The 24,431-nt window shown below is 39.1% G+C and overlaps 1 protein-coding gene across 5 annotated transcripts in view; it reads left to right on the top strand.

The window, feature by feature from the left end:
• FNIP2 (folliculin interacting protein 2) overlaps positions 1 to 24,431 on the top strand; it is a 132,866-nt gene that overhangs the window by 66,952 nt on the left and 41,483 nt on the right. For 2 of the 5 annotated variants that reach the window (XM_047717794.1, XM_047717793.1), the window contains exons 3-9: positions 2,020 to 2,157; positions 4,415 to 4,515; positions 4,619 to 4,690; positions 6,330 to 6,430; positions 6,634 to 6,723; positions 8,242 to 8,313; positions 21,235 to 21,364. In XM_047717794.1, the coding sequence (XP_047573750.1) occupies positions 2,020 to 2,157; positions 4,415 to 4,515; positions 4,619 to 4,690; positions 6,330 to 6,430; positions 6,634 to 6,723; positions 8,242 to 8,313; positions 21,235 to 21,364 (704 nt within the window). The remainder of the gene's footprint in view (positions 1 to 2,019; positions 2,158 to 4,414; positions 4,516 to 4,618; positions 4,691 to 6,329; positions 6,431 to 6,633; positions 6,724 to 8,241; positions 8,314 to 21,234; positions 21,365 to 24,431) is intronic. The other 3 variants (XM_047717798.1, XM_047717796.1, XM_047717797.1) reach the window with 2 other exon arrangements.

Here is a 24,431-nt window from a genome sequence, read left to right as displayed (position 1 = left end):
AGGTTGGGGGTGCGGGAGGGGCAGGGATCTCTCAGGTGATTCACCTGTAGGCTTTAATGGTAGATTGTATCAAAGTTATAGTGAGCCAGCCCTTGACCCTGGTGGACAGGGCCATCATTTGATTTTCCACATCATTTCTTATTTCCCTGAAGCCCTGCATAGGTAGTTTGTTTTTAAAAAAAAAAAAAAAAAAAAAAATATATATATATATATATATATACACACACACACACACACACACACACACACACAGACATATATGTATATATTCTTTTAAAATATCTATATTTTAAAATATTTTATATTTATTTATATTTAAAAAATATATATATATATATATTTTTTTTTTTTTTAAGATTTTATTTATTTATTTGACAGGCAGAGATCACAAGTAGTCAGAGAAAGAGGAAGAAGCAGGCTCCCCACTGAGCAGAGAGCCCGATGTGGGGTTCGATTCCAGGACCCTGGGATGATGACCTGAGCCAAAGGCGGAGGCTTTAACCCACTGAGCCACCCAGGCGCCCCTGCACAAGTAGTTTAGTTGGAACACCTGCACGCTGTCACTAGGGCATCTAATGGTGGTAACAGGTAGAAGGAAAAAGTTCTCATGGGTTTTCAAAATGAACGGAAATTTTGGTATATCGGAGCAGTGATAACACTGGAGCCTGGATGTACTCATTTAATCAAAAAGGCATGTAGGTCCAGAGAGGTTTTGTAACTTGCCCAAGGCTACAGAGTCAAAAAAAAAAAAAAAAGTGCTCTATTCACTGTACCAGTTATTATCTCCAATTATAGATGCTTAATATGTTGTACCCCAGCCAAGGGGGTCGAACAGTGTGTGAGGCAGGTGTGGACTTAGTGTCACTTTAGGCTCTCTGAGGGGCTGTGTTTCTGGTATAAGTGGTATTAAGTAACAGCTAGAGCTGAAGAGGGTGTTGAAGAAGTACCTGATACCTGAGAATAACTAAGTATGATTTTGAGTGCCATCACTGCTAGAGTGGCTATTATGGACCGGCACAGTTTATGTTTTCCTTATAGTCTTTTCCCATTTTCAGCCCCCCACTCCCTGGGCAAGCACAAAACGTCATGAGTTTGTATCAAGCACATGACTGCAGGCATTTGCATTAGACCACCAGTGTGACTGTCACATTGGAGATTAGATAAGCTGCAGTTGCATTCATGTTTTTCCAAGCAAAAGCTGCACACAAAAAAGCAAGTAAGACTCCAACAGAATAGAAACAACTTATCATAGATGGCACAGGACGCTTCTGTAGGAAGTAATATATTTCGGTGTAGGAGGAAGGGCGAAATTAATAAAGGTGTATCTTTATACCTTATGTCACTGTCATAAAATTAGCAGTGAACTCTATTTAGGGACTATATAGTAGATAATCTTCTGTTACCCCTAACCTTTAGAGGCCACTTTTCCATCACATGATGTATAATTCACAGAAGCTCCTGTTTCAGAGTTTTGGTTCATCTTTCACAAATTCGACCTCATGATTTTCTCTCCTGTTACCTTTAAAGCAGTGCTAGAGAAGGTGTGTCATTAAAAATACAAACTCAGACTTTCCAAATTAGCAATTTTGCTTTCTTACTTAGTTCTTTTTGCCTGGTAACGTTTTAAAGTTGAAGCACTTTCTTTCTCCACATCAATTTTATAGATTATGACTCTCCACAGTACTAACAGATCCTCACTATCCCGAACAGAGACGACTGGTTCAAGATATGAATTGAAACAAATAACAGTTGAATTACTTGAGACTAGTTACGCTACACACTACACCAGCCTCGTCTTCTGTCCAGTTTCTTCTCCATCATGCCTCCCTCCCAGACATTACAGACTCTCAGGAACCACATTTTTGTCCTCTGCAAGCAAGGGGAAAAAAGCCTGTGGTTTTCAGTGCAACTTAGGCACAACATAACAGAGTGATTTAGCAAAGAAATTCCCAGTGAAGCGCAGGCTGTGGGAGCCCGATACACTTAGCAGTACCTTATCTTGCCTGTCTGTCACCCCAGAAAACAGAGGATGTCCCTATTAAACTGTCAGCCAAGTGCTGTCAGGGCAGCAGCAGCAGTGGCGGTAGCAGCATCTCATCCCATAGTTCTTCCGGGGGATCGCTACAGCACGCCAAGGAGCAGCTCCCAAAGTACCAGGTAAAACTGTCCCTGCCGTGCCTGATAGCCCTGCGGCTGAGGCCACTTACTGTTACTTCTCCACAGGGAAGAATACCTGCTTGAGTTTGCTTCTCCAGGAACATGAGCATAAGTGTTCAAAAACGTGCCCTTAGAGGTTTCATGTCTATGCTGTTTTCACACTTTGGTTTTGGTCTCTTGATAAAAACTATAATTTAGTGGAGGTGACCCAGTATAATACATACTGAGTGAGGATGAAATATTGCTAACGAGGTAAACCCTTTTGTTTTGCTTCCTTTGTTGCCAGAACCTGATTAAGAAGCACAGATTTTCCAGTTTTGTTATGAGAATTTCAAGGATTCTGGGAATGTATATGGGCATCCTGAGAAAATAGCACTTGCCAGTAGGAGAAAGAGAACCGTTTTTGGATGTAACTTGAGTGTGAGAGATACAGGGCTGGTAACGCGCACACGTGTGTGTGTAGTTGTGTGTGTGTAAGGAAGTAGAGGATAGGGATTAGGGTTATTGAAAAATACTGGCGTACTAGACATAAGGGAATAAATGTTTCGTGAATACTGAAGAGCGAGAGGGTGTAAACTGATGGAGGATGTATCAGATTTGTTTTTGACTCGTGGAATTTTCCATGTTGCTGGAAAAGCTAAGCCAGGTAAATTGCCAGCAGCCACTGGTCTATAGAACTTGGTTAATTTCATGTTCAGGATTTGGGCCATGCGTTTGCCCTTATTTCACAGTGCTCCTGGGTCTCAAGGCAGTTTGTGTTTTAAAAAGTATACAGTGAAATTTTCAGTTCGTTGAGAATTACAATTGTCATGTAGACCTTGTACCCCAGGAAAAAGCAGATTATAAAATGGAGGTGGTGGGTGGAAGTTATTAATAAAAAATGTGAAAGACAGTTGGTTTCTGTCTGGATGGAGTGAGAAGAGGTTGGCGTGAGCCATAACCAAACAGAGAGGAACCTAGTTAAACGAGGCTGATAGATGTATGTTTTTCTTTCCTTCTCTGCAAACATGTCTAAGTAGGTGTGCATATGTGCATTTGTGTGTGCATGTACTTGTGTGTATCTATGTGTGTGTGTGGATTTGTAGTTTAAAAAAGAGATTGAGACGGGAATGTTAAGAACAATTCTTATGTTTCTGCTTAGGTGGAAAGCGTACTAGCAGAGAATCCAGGGCTGTGTGGGCTGGGTCAGAGAGAGATGCTTGCTTTGTCTTGGTCAGGCTGTGCTGGGGTGCCTGCGGCTTATTATAGTTATACCTTATCATTATACGTATATGATAATATATATGTTATATATGACTTATTATATATGATATGTAATAATGTATTGTTATGATATGTGAATGAATGCATTTGGATATAGGATTCTAGAGTTAAGGGAAAGGTCTGGGCCTACAGATAAAGATGTGGGAGGTATTTCTATGTAAAGAATAACCAAAATTCCAAGAGTGGTTGAGAGTGCAGACGGTGAGTAGGAGTGCCCTCTGAGAGAAAACCCTGCTCAAGGGATGACCTAAGAAAGAAGAGATTCAAAAAAGGTGGGGTAGTTAAAATCATCAGCTACTGTGAGAGATGTTTAAGAAAGCAAACTGGAAAGTGCACTGGATTTGACAGGAAGGCAGAGGCCATCCTAGGACAATTTGAGTAGATGAGGCAAAGTTAGAGGTAGCTCAGGCCACCCTTTTGGATGACAAGAAAGACTTGTCAGAACCTAGAGGGGTCAAATATTTTTGAAATATTTTTTGGTAAAACTTTCAAGGTATCAGACTGTCCGTTACCTTTTGGACCCTCACAAAGAGGGTGCCAACTGGCATTTTCATTCAACACTATTAATTATTTAGGTGAATAGTATTGAATGGTGTTTCTTTTCAGGATATATTTCGGTACCAAGATAAGAGTTACCCTGTTTTCTTTTTTTTTTCCCCAGAACTTAATCTTTCTCTCTATACTTTATAAATAAAGATAATGCAAAATCTTTGTTTTTCATAACAAGGTTAAAAATGACCCCTGCTGAGACACTGGGATCCTGTATGGAGATATTGTACGTAAAGATGAAATCATGAATATAAGTAGTAATTTGGGGAAAAATAGTCAATCGCCATTATGGATTAAAATGGTCAGTTTCTGCCTTGAGAAACAGTTTTAGTTACTGCTACACTAAAGATTGACCTATAGATCAATAAACGTTATTTTCTGTTGCATTACACATCACATTGTGCCACGTACTAACTTTGATTTTGGTCTCTGTCATGTGTGATAGTACACCAGACCAGCTTCTGATGTCAACATGCTGGGGGAAATGATGTTTGGCTCAGTCGCCATGAGTTACAAAGGCTCCACTTTAAAGATACACTATATCCGGTGAGTTCAAGCGTCTTTTTCTACTAATTGTGAGAAGTGGAATGGTGTTACTGGCTTTTTAATTAAAAAATGCATTCCCTCCCTTTTTTTTGTTTTCTTCCAGTTCTCCTCCACAACTGATGATTAGTAAGGTTTTCTCTGCTAGAATGGGCAGCTTCTGTGGGAGTACAAATAAGTAAGTGTGGGATTTTGTACCTGTCTTTCACCCTTGCCTCCACTTTTTTAAGTGGCTATTTCTGGATAAAGTACTTCTTCCAGGGCCATAAGTTCTTTTGAAATGATAAGTGGGGAGAGTCCACATTAACAAAGGGATTTTAAAAGTGGCCCTTTTCCTGGACATAATGAGTATGAAAAGGCCTTTGACTTTATCAGGTGGTCTTAAAGACAAATGACTGTTTATTTTCTAACATTATTTTATCTTGAAAAAAAAAAAAAAACTTGTTGGTTACTTAGTTTGTTAACTTATTTCTAGAGGAATGAAGTACGTAATCAGTTTTTCCAGGCCCCTAGGCATGTGTATGACAGGATGGGTCTTACGTGCTCGCCGTCTCTTCAGCCATCAGTGTAGCCTCTGGGATTCGTGGTTATTTGGGCCATGTTCTGTTCTGATCTTCACTCCTCTGAGTTTTGTTCTCCTCTAATTTTACACTTCTGAGTAGACTAAGAATACTGATGTGTCTAACTTAACTCTCATGCTGGTACATTTGTTCATATATTTCAAATTTTTCAAGCAGAAATAGTTCATATGCTTCATTTTTGAATAAAGCAAAACATTTGTTATACTTTGGTAGGTATTTTTTTTTAAAGCTTTTATGTATTCATTTGCCAGAGAGAGAGAGCACAAGCAGGCTTAGCAGCAGGCAGAAGAAGAAGCAGGCTTCTCACTGAGCAAGGAGCCTGATGCTGGACTTGATCCCAGGACCTTGGGATCATGACCTGAGCCGATGGCAGGTGCTTAACCCACTGAGCCACCCAGGCACCCCTGAATTTAACTCATTTGAGCATTTAACATTGGACTGGCATGACTTAAGCCAGTTATGGGAATTGATTTTTTTTTTCTTGTGAGATATTCTTCTTTAGACTCTTTCAGTTATTACACTAATTCCCTATAATAGAATACTGAGCTCAAATTTAAGTAAAAATGATTTTGGCCTCACTATGCTGTATTTTCCTCAAAGTCTTGATGTTTATTTTACTGGTTAATAAATAAGTAAATTATTAAAATCTGCTTCTCTCACATTTCTGTTTATGAGTAACTAACTTTTTAGATGTTGTGAAGTCAAATTCCTAAGGAATCCTAATTTCTGTTCTATCGTCCTCCTGAAAAAAGTTGCCTAATTGCTTGTAGATGTTAACAAGAATGTTAACAAAATGTTAACAAGAACTAAGAGTTAAGATGAATTTTATTTCGAAGGTTTATGTGAAATTATCCTTGAAATGAATGGCAACATCTTAGGTATCAGTTACTAAAGCACAATTCAGAGGCAAAGAGCAGTATCCTAGCTATCAGTCACCAGAGCAAAATTTGTAGAGTTCCATGCGCCATTACATCACGTGAAACAGTTAGGAAAGCATTGTTTAGTTTTATAGTCTGGACTGCCTCCAGAAAGCTTTTCTTGTCTTTTCCTCCAGCAAATTCCCCTAAAGTTTGGTTTCCTTTGTTAGATGTGAGACTTTATTCATTTGTAAAGAAAAGTCTGGGCAGCTGGTAAGTTGTCTATATTTGAAAGTTTGTTAGAAAACAGCTTTATTTGTCTCTTGATTTTTTTTTTTTTTTTCTCTCTCCCTCCCTTCCTTCCCCTCTCCGGATTTAGCTTGCAAGACAGCTTTGAATATATCCATCAAGATCCTAATTTGGGAAAACTGAACACAAATCAGAATAATTTGGGTCCTTGTCGTACTGGGAGTAACCTAGGTAAAATCCGCCACGTAACTGGGCTCTCTCTTTCTGAATACCAGTATTGCGGGTGTGTGTTTTGCTTTATATTGAGTTTGTTGTGCTGGTTTTGTTTTTTTTTTGTTTTGTTTTTTTGTTTTTTTTTTTTGCATTATCTTTAATCTGTGTTTATTTTTGTGTGTGTACTCTGTTTGCCCTCTTGTGTGTGTTTCTGTCTCCAGGTCTGCTGCAGGCATGCAGCAGCAAACTGCTGCAGGGCGTAGCTGAAGGAGGACCGCTCCGGCTCACCCGGAGTGCTTCTTTCTTTGCAGGTTTGTGTGGAATGCTGAGTACAGTGTGACCCACACACACATTAATAATAAATCCTGTGCAGGTTCTTAGAAAAAAAAAAAATCCTGTTTGTTGCCTCTCTAGAAATCCAAGGGGCTCTTGAGATATTAGTTTCAAATGCAGCCAAGTTCATGGTGTTTTGAAAATTCCACCAAAGAACCTCTTTTGTAAATGTCTTTGCTAATACCCCGGTGTAAGCTGATTTTGATCTGAAATGAGCCCTTAGTATTTCTAAGAGGATTATATTTTCTGATTTCCTGGGCCTCTTCTGCTGCTCTGAACTGTTTCCCTTTCTCATGGTATACCTTTGTCCATTTGTTCACCTGCATCCTTACCTGCACAGAGTTTCTTCAAAAGTCACCCTAATAAAAGCATGGAAGACCTCTCTTTCTCTTTTCTTCCTCATATCTCTCTCTCTCTCTAGCATTTAAGCAGTTTAAACACAGTTTCTAGGTTCTTTACAGGTATAATCATCTCGGTCTCTCTGAGTAGATAAATTCTGAGATTTAACTGACCTTGCTAGCTAAGGCTGTGGAATGTCTGCTGTAGTCTGGCATGATTAACAAGTGTGGGGAATCTTCACTACTAACATGAAAGGTTACGTTTATGGCAAATGGTGTTCTTCATTCTGTTCTTCTTCGTAGCCAGAAATATGCTAAGCACCATGAAACTGACACTGTCCCACATACTTAGAGTGAGGATAAGATGTTTATATGCTCTTTTTAAAACTGAAAATAAACATGCTTCAAAAATAGCTGGCAAGTCTAATAATCAGGCAGGGCACTGGGTTTCTTGTACATTGTAAAGCTTGCTATAGCAACATGCCATCTACCCCGCAGCTCAGTGAGTGTACAGTTTAGGTGAATCTGAAGTCTATAGTACTTTAGTGTGTTTTCTAAAATTCATGCCAGGATATGAGTTTTTCTCAGTAACTACAGTAATGCTGGGAATATATGGAAAAGAAGTGGAGGAAGAAGTATTTGAAAATGGGTATGTGTTTTGTTTTTTTTTTTATCTGCCAGGAGAGTGGGTTATAAACAAACATTTTTTAAATTTACAAAATGGTATTCAAGAATTTCTGTTCCCTCAAGTTGCCTACAGGCACTAATGAAACTGATTATAAAGCATTTTGAAAATACAGTGCTATTTAAGTATTACTGATAATGAGGAAAGGGGCTGAAAATATCTGCCTGAGAATGTTTGTTCATTGTGTCAACTGCACGAATAGTTTATTATGGCAGTTTGTTTTAGAAATAAGCACCACTCCAAAAAGTGTTTGTATTAACAACAGGATAAAAGCAGGTAGTTACTTGACTCTATCTTCTTTTCACTTGTTTTCTACATATTTAATTTTGCTTTGTGGTTAATCTTTCTATAAACGTAGGTCAGTCATCAGTAGCAGTAGCCTACCTTGAAATGTGATAAGGACTACAGTCGCTTTTGAACAACTCGTTCTTTGGGCATTTCAGTAACATGTTTACCTTTTGCCTTTATCTCAGCGCATAGCACTCCGGTTGACATGCCGAGCAGAGGACAAAATGAAGACCGGGACAGTGGCATTGCCAGATCAGGTACTTGTACTTCCCTTCATTGGTTTAGCTGGTAGGGTGAACTCTCGTCCATGATGGGGAGGTAGGTGGAAAACAGAAGACAGGCCTCATCTTCCAGGTTTTTTCCCCTCTCCACATTCTAAGGTTCTCTCACGTGTCTGGAGATCTAGAACTTTGATATACAGCATCTAAGAGTGATTGTGCAAAATGGACTTGTTTTTTTCTAAACTCATTATTTCTAAGAGTCTCATAGGAGACTCTTGTACTTTGAGAAATTTCTTTTTTTTTTTTTCAATTTTAATTTTTTTATTTTTTTATTAACATATAATGTATTATTAGCCCCAGGGGTACAGGTCTGTGAATCACCAGGTTTACACACTTCACAGTACTTACCGGAAGGGTGTCTGTGAAAGACAGTCTATCTATCCATGACTGGGGCAGGGCCTGCCAGTCACCCTCTGTCCTGTCCTAGAGTCAAGCCGATGATCTAGATTTTATCTTGGATACCCCTTGCTCTCATTCCTTCAACCCTTCAGCTTTTCTAATATTGCTTTTAAGATCTCTTAGTTTCTGTTTTTGTACACAATTCTGCTTTGATTTTTGATTTGTGGTTTAGATCAGAGGTAGATTCTGTGCTGTAGAAGAAGGGTAGTGAACCAGTGATCTGGAACCAGAGGCCTTGGAGGTGTTTGGGTTTTGCCTGATGAACATGTCATACATGCCACTTCTGCCTTCCACTAAAGACCAAGGTACCCTGCTGGTTTTACCTGTGATACGTGGCTCCATCACCAAATAAGCCAGCTGGTCAGTGCTTACTTGTGGCGGACTGGATCCAGGCCTCAGATGCCTTTCTTTCTGGCCTTCCATTCATGTGAGCAGCCAGATCTGAATGTTTTCCTATGAGAGGAACTAGGGACTGACCAGATGTGGGAAGGAAAGACCAGTGTGAGCTTTATACCCCCGGTGGTGTTCAGCAGTTTGTTGATAAAATCCTCTTTATGTTCTTACTGTAGTTAATTCTCTTAGATCTCTTATACCCTCCTTACATTGCTGGAACCAAGGTCCTCATCCTGAAACAGAATAGGGACTCCACGTGTTTGAACTGCCTTAGCAGAAGATGTAGAGAAATTAAAAACATGCTTATCCCTTTTTTCTATAATTTTTAACTTCGTGTCTGAAGAGTTGAGAGTTGGGGAAATTTTTTTAAATCGATTTTATTTTTCAGAACAGATTTAGATTTACAGAAAAACCGGGATGAGTACAGAGAATTCCCATATAACCTGCACACACTTTGCCCTATTAATAGCATCTTACATTAGTATGGTGAATTTGTTATAGTTCACAAATCAATATTGATGTATTATTATTACCTAAAGTCCATAGTCTTATTTATTTCCTTAGTTTTTATCTAATGTCTTTTTTCTGTTCAAGGACGATATATCTAGTTATCATGTCTCCTTAGGGCTCCTCTCAATTTTTTCAGACTTTATTTTTGAAAACGTTGACAGTTTTGAGGGATAGTGTCCAGGTATTTTATAGAATGCTCCCTATTCAAATTTGTTTGATGTTTTTCACATGATTACTAGAGTTATGGTTTTCCGAAGAAAGATCCCAGAGATAAAGTGCTGTTTCCATCACATCATACCAGGGTACATATGTTTGTCAGGTTTCTCCGCCGTAAAGTTACTCTTTATTTCCCCATTACTGTAACTTAGGAAAGAATTCACTAGCTGTAGTCCACACCTAAGGAGTGGAGAGTTCTATTCACCTTCCTTGGAGCATGGTATCTCTATCTACATAAAGTATTTGGAATTCTTCTGTGTGAGAGATTCATCTCTTTCCCCTCATCTGTTCATTTTTTGATTCAGTCAGTCAGTAGTGCTGAAGCTGTTCCAGCTTTGGCCATGGAAGCCCTGGAGCTCGTTTTGCTCGCTTCTGTGTTTCTCTAATATGCCCCTATCGGCATGGTATGGGTATATGTGTTTTTAATACTTCTTACTTTCTGACACTATAAGATACTCCAGACTTGTATATTGTCTTTTATATCTCCTACCAGTCATAGAATCAGCCATTGCTGAATGGAACCCTGTTCTTTCATTGGAGAATGATATTAGATTCTAAGATCTAGACATTAGATATGCTCGTTGCTACTGGAATGTCATTTTTTTATAGGTCCTGTCAGCTGACAAGCAAAAAATAAAGAGTTCATGCTAACTTTATACATAAATAATAATATTGCTGGGTGTAATACTATGTTTGTGTATGTTAGGTTAAAACATGAGTTTATACTGATATCTCCATTATCTGTAAGCCATTACCACATGGATCATTCCATGGATGATGGAATTCATTCATGGATCATTCCTCCCCTTGGTTATGTGAAACTCCATACTCCAGCAGTGAGACACCTGGGTCTCACTGTCTGCCATCCACTTACTTAATTGTGTACATTTCAGCATACGTGTGTAGTGGTGTCCGAATTGTTAACCTGTACCTGGGAAGGAAACAACTTTATTAACTAGAATATAGTGCTTTTATTCAGTTTCTTTTACCTTTAGTCTTAAAGATGTCTACTCATTTCCAAAGTTACTTAGGTCAGCTTTTTTGGGAAGATTTATTTATTTATTTTAGCAAGAGAGAGCATGGAGCGGAGGGGCAGAGGGAAAGGGAGGGAGAGTCTTAAGCAGACTCTGGGCTGATCACGGAGCCTGATGCGGGGATTGATTTCACCACCCTGAGATCATGACCTGAGCTGAAATCAGGAGTCAGATGCTTAACTGAATGTGCCACCCAGGCGCCCTGAGGTCAGCACCTCTTGAGATGGGGAAGTTTTTGTAGCTATATGTGCCAGTCCAGTAGAATCTCTGAAATTAGCACTCACACCATTTCACCATATAAAGGTTTCATGAATTCTGCCCAGAAGTCCGATTATTGCAATTCAGGTCTGAAGAATAAATTAAGGTTATTTTTCCCCCTCCCCCAGTAGTCCTGTAGAGAAGTAACTTGAGAAAAGCTTTTTTGTTTGTTTGTTTTTAAATCATTGTCTATACAGAGAAACTTGTTCCAGAATAAAAAGGAACTTTTAAAGACAGTTTACACTTCCCCATCAAAAAGAAACCTGGGGGTCTTTGTCCTATCCCACTAGTGCCTTCCTTGTGCATCCCCTCCTGCAGGCAAACCTGAAAGGAGGGAATGGATATAGGAGCTTATTTCACATTCAGCAGCATACTTGTTCGATGCAGAGTGTGCTCTGGGAATACAAAGAGCCATAGGGGTTTGAATTCCCAAAGGAGTTTACTCTGTTGTTAGAAAACTGAATTATTTTGGTGGTTTTCACAGTAAGACCAATTTGATACAGCTGAAATTAAGGGAAAGAGTTAGAAGGATAGCACTGATTTCTAACTAGCCAGTTATTAAGCTATATTTGTTTATTTATTGAATAGCAATTTTTAGTTCCCTGTGTTGTCAGACTTTACCAGAATTTGGATGTTTTTGAAGAAGAGTAGAGTATAGCACGTGACCTCAGGAAGAGTTTGTGTAGACCAAGAGTTAAAATCCAGTGTGATAAGTACCACCTCGTAAGATATTGTGGGAACAAAGAGGAACAGTAAGTCACTTTGCCTGGGAATTCAGGGTGATGGCCTCATATAAGAGGTAATACTTGAGTGACACCTTGAACGTAGAAAAGAGCTGCACCACAGTTTAGGAAAAGAGCATTTCTGAAAATAGTTTGTGCAAGGGTGTAGATCCTTGAGAGTATACTGTTAGTATGTTTGAACAATAGCAGGACAAGTACGTGGGGTTGGGAATGTCAGCATGTAAGGCTGGTTATAAAAGGCTAATTTTGAATGGCACCAGTCCCATGATAAAGAGTTTGGATTTAATCTTATAAGCAGGGACAGCTAAGGGATGTAACATAATTGACTCTATTTTTGAGGTCAAGGTGGTACATCAAAACTGTGCTCCAGAAAAACCTGGACCAGTGTATCTATTGCTAAAATACATGAATGGTGATGCTTTCTAATTTAGCAGGGCATGAAGGGGCTTAGGGTTTTTTCCCATTAACTTTTTTTCAATATAGTTTTCTCAAACACTGGGGCTTCCTACCACTGTGTGTGTGTGTGTGTGTGTGTGTGTGTGTGTAGCTAGTATAAAATGATCATCTGATTTAGCATAAAATTTTGAAAAACTGTCCATTTTTTTTTCCTCTTCCCTTTTTTGGAATAGCATCTTTGAAAAATATACAACTTTTCTTTCTAAGTTACTCTTCATTTTAAGTACTCCAGTGCCTTTTTATAAGCTTATAACACACAGAATAAGAAATAAAGCAATAACAAGAATATCTAACTTTAAAAAAAAAAAAGAGGGTCACCCACGTGCCTCAGTCAGTTAGGTGTCTGACTCATAATTTCAGCTCAGGTCATGATCTCATGTGTCGTGAGATCAAGTCATAGACTGTCTATGGAAGGGATACAAGCCTGGACAGATAAGAAGGGAAAATGCATTTTCATTGTATTCTCTTTTGGATATTTTTTAATGTGTGCTTTGCACATATGTTAATCTAGAAGATTATTTTTTGAGAGGTTGTTCTTTTAGTGGTTACCATTAAAAATTTTTGAATAAGGTCTTGGGAGAAAGGAAGGGTGGGTTTCAGCCATGCTAGGAGGTGGGATTGGCAAGGCTCGGTGACTAAGGGGCACAGGATGTGGAGGAGGCAGGAGGAAACAAGGGTGACTCTTCAGTTTCTAACTCAGGTAAATAAGCAGAGGATAATGGCATTAACTAGTACAGGAAAAGCAGGAGGCCAGTCCAGGGAGGTAGATACTCAGATAATTCTTTAGTTAGAAGTGTCTGAGTTCTTTAGGTGTGTGAGTAGAAATAGAAAGTAGAAATCTGTAATTTAGAAATAGGAAACTGGCTCTTCAGAGATGGATTGGAGCAGAAGCTAGAATGTGAAAGTCTGAGTACATGAGTAGAGTAAGGGTTGGAGGGCCAGGATTGAGACCAGAGCCACTGAGCCTTGTTAATCTATGACCTTAATTCAGGCTTCAATTCTCTTCTTCATCAGAATGTTCAAATAATTGACAAGAAAAATAATTTCCTCATTCACTGAACAATTGCATTTCCTCTGTTCTTAAAAGTAGAATAAACAGAAGGTCAATATGAGAAAAACTTTGATAATAATGTACTTTCAAATACTTTTTTTTTCAAAATTTTTAAATATTTTTTAAGATATTATTTATTTGAAAGAGAGAGCAGGAGCTCATGCAAACAGTGGGGCAGGGCAAAGGGAGAGGGAGAAGCAGACTCCCCACTGAGCAGGGAGCCTGACTGTGGAACTCAATTCCAGGACTCTGGATCATAACCTGTGTCTAAGTCAGATGCTTAACTGACTGAGCCACCCAGGTGTCCCTTTATTCAGGTGTTTTAAAATGAACCTTCAGGGCGCCTGGGTGGCTCGGTGGGTTAAGCCGCTGCCTTCGGCTCAGGTCATGATCTCAGGGTCCTGGTGATTGAGTCCCACATAGGGCTCTGTCTCTCTCTCTTTCTCTCTGCCTGCCTCTCCGTCTACTTGTGATAAAAGAAAAAAATAAAAATAAAAATTAAATAAATAAAATGAACCTTCAGTGTAATCATAGTATTCAAATAGGACATATGTTTTAGCCACTATACAGGTACAGAATGGACCCCACCCAAAATACAGTTTCCATATCAAAACTGATTATACCACACACGTGCCAAGATGATATGAAAATATTTATCATTCACATAATGATGCTTTCTGGTGAAAGCAGGGTGGGCTTCCCAAGCTGGTCAGCAAATGACTCAAGAGACAGGGAAAGGAGATGGTCTTGGGGTTTTTTAATGGTGGTTAGGGGGTAGGGCCAGGGTAAGGGCTTCCACACATGGCAGAACTGCCCACTGTTTCCAAAGGAGAGGGCCCCCGGGCTTTCTCATCACCTTGCCCAGATTTGAGGCAAAAGGGAAGGGGGTTGGGGGGAGATCCTGAAGAGGTATCAGCAGTCAAATGTGAAAAAATGGAGTCAAACTGTTGATTGCAACACAGGTCACCATTGAATGATGCAAACTGACATCCCATTTGTATCTGAATTCTTTATTGACTTAACTGCTGCAGTGCTCTGTAAAGAGGGGCAAGCGTCCAGGAGGGTTTTGCTCTGTTTGCTCTTGGGCCATGGCATCCTTGACCTTGCACGTGCACATACAGGCGAAGGCTTGAACTCGGCTTATCTGAGTCTTGGCAGTACAACTTGTACTCCTCAGGGAACACAAGAGAATGGGAGGCCTCCAAGTTGCTGCTGGGAGGTCATCCCCCACTCACTTCTCTCTCTCCCCTGGGAAGTTGTCATGAAACATTTCTCATCACCTCCAGGGTTCAGATAAGATTTGGAGCTTTCTGCCCAGCCCACCTGAGACTCGAGGTCTAGTCTCCAGCTGGCTCCCTGGCACCAGGGTCTCCTAAAGATTGTGGGGCAGGCATCTGATCCCTTTTGTGTTGGTATTGTCCTTTGTGGTGTGTGGGGCAAGGATCACTAGGGACTAGCACTTTTGCTTTATTCTTCTTTCCGCGGTCTGTGTAAGAAACTGTCTCAATTTAAAAATGTCTTGTTCTGTCACTACTGTCAAATCTTTACTTTGAGCTTTGCCTTGCCTTCCGTATATGGGTTGGCAGTCTGTAACGTAGCTTGGACAGAACTCAGTTTTTTCATTTCATTATAATTCTCATATTTCAAGTCAGACCTTTGATATTCTCCTGGAATGGATATGTATCTTCTTCAGTTTCAGAAATTCGCTAACTTCTGCTTTAGCTTTTTCCTTTCTACATTTGCATTCTTATTACCTGTTTAAGAAAAATTAGAATAAAAAAGTAATGCAAATAACAACTCAAACTGTAAAGGGATCTAGGAATAATTCTAAATATGTATATATCTGTGTATATATATATATATATACACACACACACACACACACACACACATATATATATGATACAGTTATGGAGAGATATAAAAAATTGATTAAAAAAAGATAAACGAAGTAAGTCAATCAGAGAAAGACATTTATGGTATGCTTTTACTCATATGTGGAATTTAAGAAACAAAACAGAGGATCATAGTAATAGAGGAGAAAAAAAAAAAAACAAAAAAACCTGACGAAACCAGAGAGGGAAATAAACCATAAGAGACTCTTTTTTTTTTTTTTTTTAAGATTTTATTTATTTATTTATTTATTTTTTAAGATTTTTTTTATTTATTTATCTGACAGACAGAGATCACAAGTATACAGAGAGGCAGGCGGAGAGAGAGGGAAGCAGGCTCCCTGCTGAGCAGAGAGCCCGATGCGGGACTCGATCCCAGGACTCTGAGATCATGACCTGAGCCGAAGGCAGCGGCTTAACCCACTGAGCCACCCAGGCGCCCTTATTTATTTATTTGAAACAGAGAGAGATCACAAGGATGCAGAGAGGCAGGCATAGAGAGAGAGGAGAAAGCAGGCTCCCCGCTGAGCAGAGAGCTTGATGCGGGCCTCGATCCCAGGACCCTGAGATCATGACCTGAGCTGAAGGCAGAGGCTTAACCCACTGAGCCACCCAGGCGCCCACCATAAGAGACTCTTAATCATAGGAAACAAACTGAGAATTGCTGGAGGGGAGAAGGGTGGGGGATGGGTGATGGACGTTAAGGAGGGCATGTGATGTAATGAGCACTGAGTATTATATAAGACTGATGAGTCACAGGCCTATACCCCTGAAACCAATAATATATTATAAATTAATTAATTGAAGTTAAATTTAAGAAAATATTTAAATCAATAAAGTAAAGAAACTATGTCTCAAAGAGAATAAATATGAATAAAGAGGTGAAGTTTGACAAATAAATATAAATTCAGTGTAATTTCAACTAAAACCCCCCGTGAAGCCAGACAAAATAACTCTTATTTGTATGGAAGGGCAAAGAACCAAGAGAGTTTTTTTACACTTCCCAAAAGTCTTTGCAGACACTTCAGTCTTAGATTGCAAATTATGGATTAAAAGACTTAGAAAGATCAAATAATTTGGCAAATAAATGTAATGAGTGAGCTTATCACAAAGGCTGGGCTAGGGTTTATGTCTAGCTAAGGAATTAAAATTTAAGATGTTTTCAATGAAGTATAAAATCAGTGCTGAAAAGTAATGAATTATCAAACCATGAAAAGATATGGAGGAAACTTAAAAGCACATCACTAAGTGAAAGAAGCCAATCTGAGAAGACTACAGTCCTTCATGATTTCATCTGTACGACATTCTAGAAAAGGTAACGCTGTGGAAACAGTAAAAAAATCAGGGGTCCCTGTCTCCCTGGGGACAGGGCAGGGAGGGATGAATAGTTGGAACACAGAGGATTTTTAGGGAACTGAAATTATTTTGATTGATACTGTAGTAGTGGGTGCATGTCATTATATATTTGTTCAAACTCATAGAGAGTATAACACTAAGAGTTAACCCTAAGGTGAGGTATGGTCTCTGGGTGATAATTAATGTTTCCGTGTAGATTCATCAGTTTTAACAAGTATACCACTCTGGTGAATGAGGCTGATCACAGGGGAGTAGGGGCTCTATAGAGGGAAATCTCTGGACCTTCCAATTATTTTTTTTTTCAACCTAAAACTACTCTAAAAAATAAAGTCTATTTTTAAAAAATTAAGATGTTTGGAAATCATCACGGTGAGGGTATTTTCTTTCTTTTCATTAAGGGGAGTTTGTGGGAATTTTATTAAAAGTTGAAGTTCCTGAGATGCTTTTAAGGACCCTTTATAGTCTTAAAATTACTCTGTGATTTCTAACTACAATGTCTTAACTTTTATTTGCCTAGTAATGTATTCGGTTTGTTAAAAATGGCATTCTCAAAAAAAAATGGCATTCGCCTATCAGACAATAATCACAGCTCTATTAATTAATCTTTTTAAATGCTTCTATTCTTCTGTTGAGGAATATAGCTGTTAAACTTTAAGGAACTTTATACTTCTCAAGTGTTTAAATAAGCAAAAACTCTAAGGGAAGTACTGTCAGTATTACAGTAAAAAAGATCATTCCTGTCTTTTGGATATAGTACCCTCTTTCATGCAGAGAAAGTGTTCAGGTTCAGAGCTACACCACTGCTGTCCACCACCACCATAAAACAAAACAACAACAACAACAACAAAAAAGAATTTTTTAAAATGAAGGTAAGAGGAAAAAGAGAAAATCCAAATGCTGTGTATATAGCTTTGACCACTGGAAACTTTCCTCAAATTCAGACTTGGAATTTCTAGAAATTTGTTTTTCTAATGCTTTGTTTCTGTCATAATTATCGATCGAGACAGATGTCATTGTCCTTCACATAATCGTTGCTCACTCTTCATGCAGCAATATTTCTTGAACATCTTATATACCGGGCATTTTTGTAGGATATGGGGATAGATCAGTGATCAAATGGATATGATCCCTGATCTCAGGGAGTTTATATTCAATAAAGGAAACACAAATCATAGACAGTAAAATGTAGGTAAGCACTTATCACTGAGGAAAATAAAAGATATGAGATGCTCATGGAAGGCCTCTTCAAGAAGGAGAAATATTCAGCTGGCTGGATTGCTGGTGCTAACAGGCTCCATGAAGATCAGAGCAGAGAGCATTTTAGGCATGCGAACAGCTAGTGCAGAGACCCAGAGTGGAAACAGGTTTCGGAGCTTTGTGTATAAGGAATAGAGAGAAGGCTGGAATATAGTAAGGGGAGAGTGGTGTATGATGAGCTTGGAGAGGAAATAAGGGGCCTCATCACATTAGTATATTTTTTTGTTGTGATGGGATTGTTTCCAAATACACATAGACTGGTGTCTGTCAAAGCTGCAGAAGATACAGAAGAGTCTAGCCAACCATCAAATGCACTAAATGTTAGTGGAACAGATACCTGAATCCACCCCTTTCTCATGAAAGTGACAATGAGTTAGAGGCCAAAATTAAGCTTGAGAGTTGTTCTTCCACTTGAGAATTACCGACTGTTTTGCTTCCTAGAGTATGTGACTGACAATGATATACCACATTATGTTAATGTAAAAATCATATTAACCAATACTAAAATACTTTTGATAAGGAAGTGCTGGGTAGCCCTAAACCAGCACTTTAGCTAAGTATTTCATTTGTATACCTTACAAATTTTTATTCAGGATTTTACAATGAAAAAAGGAATATCTCTGTTTTTTTATTAATTTTTTTCCCTTTCCCTTTCATGTGTCTATTACAAGTCCCAGGTTGTTTTCATGATTAACTAATCAGAACTAATAATGTTTTAGTACTCTGAAATGTCTTACTTAGTTTTCCTGTTCCAAGAATTATCAGAGGGAGTCAATAGCCAGCATTTATTGTGTAGGGCACTGGGCTAAGTGTATTGATTTGTTTAATCCTCACAGGAACTTTATGAAATAGGTCAGTGCTTCTCAGACTTTTCTTTTGACTGCAATTCATGCTAATGCATTTCATATTATGATCCAGTAACAAACATCTTTATATATAAAAAAAATTTCATCAATTAATAGTAGCATTGCAATATACTCTTGTTTTCTTTTCTTTTAAATGTTGGTGTTGGTTCACTAAATAATTCATAACTCACTAGCTGATTGCAGTTCTCATGAAAATCCTGAAGTGTGATGCTTTTACTGTCCTCATTTTACAGATGAGAAGGCTGACAGGTTAAGTAAACTGCCCAGGTATTATAGCTGGTGGGTGGCAGAGCCAGGATTGGATTTGGGAGCCGGGGTTCTTACTCAGTTTACTAAACTGAATTATACAGCAATACATACAATTTCCAGAATAAATTTGGCTCTCAGTCATTTCCATCTTGCTTCTGTGACAGGGGAAAAGATGTTTATCATACAAGTACTACTACCCTTCAGCCCTGTCCTCCACCTGCCAAGAAGTTGATTTGACCAGCATAAGATAGGAAGAGAGACAGGGGACCCTGAAGATTTAGGCATAGGTTGGGGCGCTTGGGTGGCTCAGTGGGTTAAGCCGCTGCCTTCGGCTCAGGTCATGATCTCAGGGTCCTGGGATCGAGTCCCGCATCGGGCTCTCTGCTCAGCAAGAAGCCTGCTTCCCTCTCTCTCTCTGCCTGCCTCTCTGTCTACTTGTGATCTCTCTCTGTCAAATAAATAAATAAAATCTTTAAAAAAAAAAAAAAAAGATTTAGGCATAGGGAATGGAGAGCTTGTGTACCTCATGGGGGACTTTTAGAATTTGGAGGTGGGGCACAAATGTCTAGTTGACATTTTTTATTAAGTAATTTTGTGTGGTTTTGAGGAAAAACTCTCTTTTGTCTCCCTTCACAATTCTCAGTGAAATTACCCACCACTGATCTTTCAAATATGGATTTGATTTTTGGAGATTTAAGTAAGCTTCAAAGGGTGAAACCAGATCAGAACAAAGGCAACCTGTTGGGGTCAGCCACATCTGGGCAATACTTTAGTGAAGAAGTGCCATACATTCACTAAGTATTCATTAATTGCTTTATTAAGTTATCCAGGGAGCTGTCCTGGATTCAAGGAGTACATAGATAATTTAGATCTTCCAAACAAATTTGTTATGGATATTGACTAGATTAGAAGAAAAGCGTCTCAATATACCTCTGGTGTGGAAAGAACCTTGAGCCATTTTGCATCTAATTTTGTAGCCTGGCAAGTTCACTGCTATTCACAGAGACTTGAAGCTCCGTGCAGGCAAATATGTGTCTGTCTTGCCCACCACTGCATCCCAGTGGCCTGGCACAACACCTGGCACATTGTACACACTCCAGCATTTGCTTACTGAGAATTGAGTAACAGCCAAGTAACTCTTATCATATTTACGAAATCAGGTCAGGGAGTCAGGTTATTTACATCTGCCTATAAAAGTGTAAATTAAAATGTAATACTTCATATGGGGAAATGCCTTATCAAGTGATATCCATAAGCATAGTATACTATGTGTGCTCAAATCAATTTCCTTTGTCCTGTGGTTTGCTTCTGAAAACGCTGACCAGCATTCAGTTGGACCCCATTTCCTTTTCCACTGGACTGAGTGACATTTCCATGTCTAATTCCTTAGCCTGAGGAAAGTAAAAGGAAAACATCTGTCACCTTCTTTTATTCTTCCAAACTAGTAGACATCAATCAAGCAGCTCTGATTTGTAAGAATCCCTTTGCCTACTATGAAAGGGACCAATCCCTCCCTGCCTGTTAGAGAAGTCTGGGCTGGCAGGTCAGCTCACACTGAGAGCCCAAGCATAGGCATCTAATACTATTTAGCAGAGAGAAGCAGAGAGAGGCCCTGAGGCAAATAAGTAATCCAAGCAGAAAATATATTTAAGGCTAGAGGATGCTTTTTCACAGCCAAGGGAGTGGTGATGGGTTAGTGGGGAAGCTGGTTGCTAGAGGGAAGGAAGGTCAGTATTGTGTATTTAGAGATAGGGGATAGGAGGGAGGATACTCTGTGGAGGAACTACTTACTTGCCTAGATTTCACTTCAAAATAGGAGTGAAGAAGTAGTTAAGAGGAGAAAATAGTGTAAATAAACACTGTGTATGACATTGGTTATCAGGTAACAATATAAACGGTTATGCTATGTGGACCATTTTTATCAGAAATCTGCATTCTGGTTAAGTGAGTAATAATTATGCTGCCTTTGTAATGTAGGGCCTGATAATTGATGCATTTGATACGTCTGTAATCCCTATTTTTTAAATTTATTTTCCTTTTTAAAGGATGTTTTCTTTGCAGTCCAAAAGTCTTAGTAAGAGAGGAGTTGTAGTCTCCCCCTGCTGGACATGGCTGGTAGAACCGGAAAATTTAGGTCACTTGGCGTGCATGTTTTTGTGTGGCTATGTGAGGATTCATTTACCTCAACTTTCAACTTTCTACTTTTCTTCCTCACAGCCTCACTAAGCAGCCTTTTGATTACACCTTTTCCATCTCCAAGCTCCTCTACATCCTCTTCCAGCAGTTACCAGCGCCGCTGGCTTCGAAGTCAGACAACAAGTTTGGAAAATGGCATCATTCCAAGGAGGTGAGTTACAAGTTTGCTCTTGCTCAGAAAGGTGCTGGTTGTAGACCGCTTAAACAAACTGGCAGGACTCCCCTGTTTTCAGTAGAGAAAAAACTCAGACTGCTGGATTAGCTTCTGCTTAGGCTGAAAATGGGTAAATTAGAAGTTTTATAAATCAATAAATATAAAAGCTGAAAACCAGTCTGGTTTGGAAGACGCTGGGAGCCATCTGGGTCTTTGTGCCATGTACGAGCTAGATTTGGTGTTAATTTAAAAGGAGTTTCCTCGGGGCACCTGGGTGGCTCAGTGGGTTAAAGCCTCTGCCTTCGGCTCAGGTCAGGATCTCAGGGTCCTGGGATCGAGCCCCGCATCGGGCTCTCTGCTCGTCAGGGAGCCTGCTTCCTCCTCTCTCTGCCTGCCTCTCTGCCTACTTATGATCTCTCTGTCAAATAAATAAATAAAATCTTAAAAAAAAAAAAAGAGTTTCTTCTCTCTTTGAATTGGCTCCCTTCCAGATGTAGCTCTCGTGAGTTAGAGAGTTGAAATAAATCTCTTCCTCAGCTTACTGTGACACCAGTATGGTCTTTGAAAACATATGAACGCAAGGATTGTAACATGCATACTCTTCTCATAAAACTTAAATTCTTAAACGAAATGGTCATGAATCTGATTATAAAGACAGCATCGAGGTATATTCTGCCTTCATTGCAGTTGAATTTTAGATTTAAAGTTTGGTTGTTTTGCAAAATACACAGTTTGGCTTGTTATGATATTACATCAGTAGCTTCCACCTCCTTCTCTCTATAACCCAAAACCTAAAAAGAGAATTAACATGGGTTGTACCTATAAAGATTCACATGTCAGTTGTTCGATTTGGTGTGTAGGCTGGTAATCACTGAGTGTAGGGGGTCTGTGAGGGTGTAAAGATGATTCAGATATATTCCTGCATCTGGGGACCATTAATAGAGGTTATTGACTAGTGGGGTAGACCATACACACATAAATAATAGCAATAAAATGTTAAACTATAAATGCCGTGAGCCAGGGTGGGGGGGGGGTCATCAAGTGCCTTGCGACTCAGTGAAGGGAGAGAATGCTTGCATTGTTAGGTGGGGAATTGGAGATTCCCTTTTTGGGAGAGATGGTGCTTAAAGGACAAGCTGAGAGGTGAGGGTCAGGGCGTGTGTATATGATGGGTCAGGCTGCTTGCCTCTCTTCTGTTGTTCTCACAATCCTAGCAAGCTCGACCAAGAGAGAAAAATAGAGCTGCTTCACTCATCAAGGAACTGCTTTGTGGTTGGTGGGCTTTGAGTAGAATGGTCAGGAGCTTGGAATTTGGTCCGAGAGCAGGTCCTACTTCTGCCACTCACTAGATGTACCGACAGTGAATTAATCTGTGTTAAAAGTGTTGCTTCCTCATCAGCATTATGATCATTGTACTAGTACCAGCCTCACAGTGTTGTTGGGAAAGTTAAATGAGATACAGCAAGTCAAGCCAAGCTAGGATAAGATAAGTAAAGAAAATATTGGTCAGTAGGACTTATTTACAATTATTATTGCCATCATTATCATTGCCATCATTGCAGTTGTCAGGAGAGGGCATCCCACCATCCTCACTGTCCTTTAAACAGCTTCTGTGATTGAAGAGAATGATGAGTCATAGAAGCCTTCCCTTTAGACATTTCTTTACTAAAAATGTTTTTCTATCCCTTCAAGTTTTTTGTTTTTAAAGATTATTTATTTATTTATTTGACAGAGAGAAAGAGGCGCAAGTAGGCAGAGCAGCAGGTAGAGGGAGAGGGAGAAGCAGATTCCCCGCTGAGGGGGGAGCCCGATGTGGGGCTTGATCCCAGGTCCCTGGGATCATGACCTGAGCCAAAGCAGACGCTTAATCGACTGAGCCACCCAGGTGCCCCATTCCTTCAGGTTTAAATCCAAAGTTGAATAGCATTCTTCAATCCACTCCTCTGAAAATTCTTCAGAACTTTAATTTGAATTGAGATGTGGCTTTGGAAACTAAAGAATCTCTACAAAACTTACACCTAAAATAAATATCTTTGGTTCAAAAATGAAAATGCAGAACGCCTTTGTTCAAAAATGAAGAAGAGTGCTATTAAAGGTACTAAAATGTACGGGGCACCTGGGTGGCTCAGTGGGTTAAAGCCTCTGCCTTCGGCTCAGGTTATGATCCCAGGGTCCTGGGATCCAGCCCCACATCAGGCTCTCTGCTCAGCAGGAAGCCTGCTTCTCTCTCTCTCTCTCTGCTGGCCTCTCTGCCTACTTGTGATCTCTGTCTGTCAAATAAATAAATAAAATCTTTAAAAAAAAAAAAGGTACTAAAATGTAAAGTTTTTCCATTAAAAATATTTTACTTACAAAATGTAATAGAATAATAATGAAATATGAATAAAACATAAACTTATAAATTGCAAGAAATAGTATTTTGGTATCATAATTTTATATAATATAATAAATAATGGTATGTCTTGATTTATCATAAGACTTTTCTGGCTTTCTTTTCTCGCTTCACTTGTTCAGTTATCAAAATTTATAGTTTTTAGCAACTTTGCTTTCAATTGCTATAATTGAAAGCAGCATTAATCACTCTTAGCAAATGCAAGATGGCAAGTAATTTTTTGACAATTTTGTAAGAAAGATCTTTCTGCTGATATAACCTTTGCTGGAACTTTATGGATTATGAAAACACTGGATTAAGTTTCTGATAAACTTTCAAAATATAAATTTCAGTACATCTAGATCTGATGATTCTTGTGGAACAGTTTTTCTAAAAAGGTTTTATTCTTCACACAAATCCATTTTGTGTAAGGCTGAATTTAATTTTAAATGTAAATTTACACAAACTTATTTTAATGTCTCCTCTGACATTTTGAGTAACTCATAGAGGTCTTGCAAGCAACTGAAAGTGTCTTCACGAGTTGTATATGACTCAGAATGCCTGTGTTCGCATTCTATCACTGCATCTTCAGTTACAAGGAAAATTAATTTTAGAGTGGACTTCCTTGTTAATAGTTTATCCGAAGCTTCATATGAAAATAGTAGGGTTTTTTTTTCTGTCCAGTACAACAAT

Source organism: Lutra lutra, chromosome 2 (assembly GCF_902655055.1).
Source record: "Lutra lutra chromosome 2, mLutLut1.2, whole genome shotgun sequence".
Classification (NCBI taxonomy): domain Eukaryota; kingdom Metazoa; phylum Chordata; class Mammalia; order Carnivora; family Mustelidae; genus Lutra; species Lutra lutra.
The sequence above is the reverse complement of the archived record's forward strand: the minus strand, read 5'-3'. Positions and strand labels throughout refer to the sequence as shown.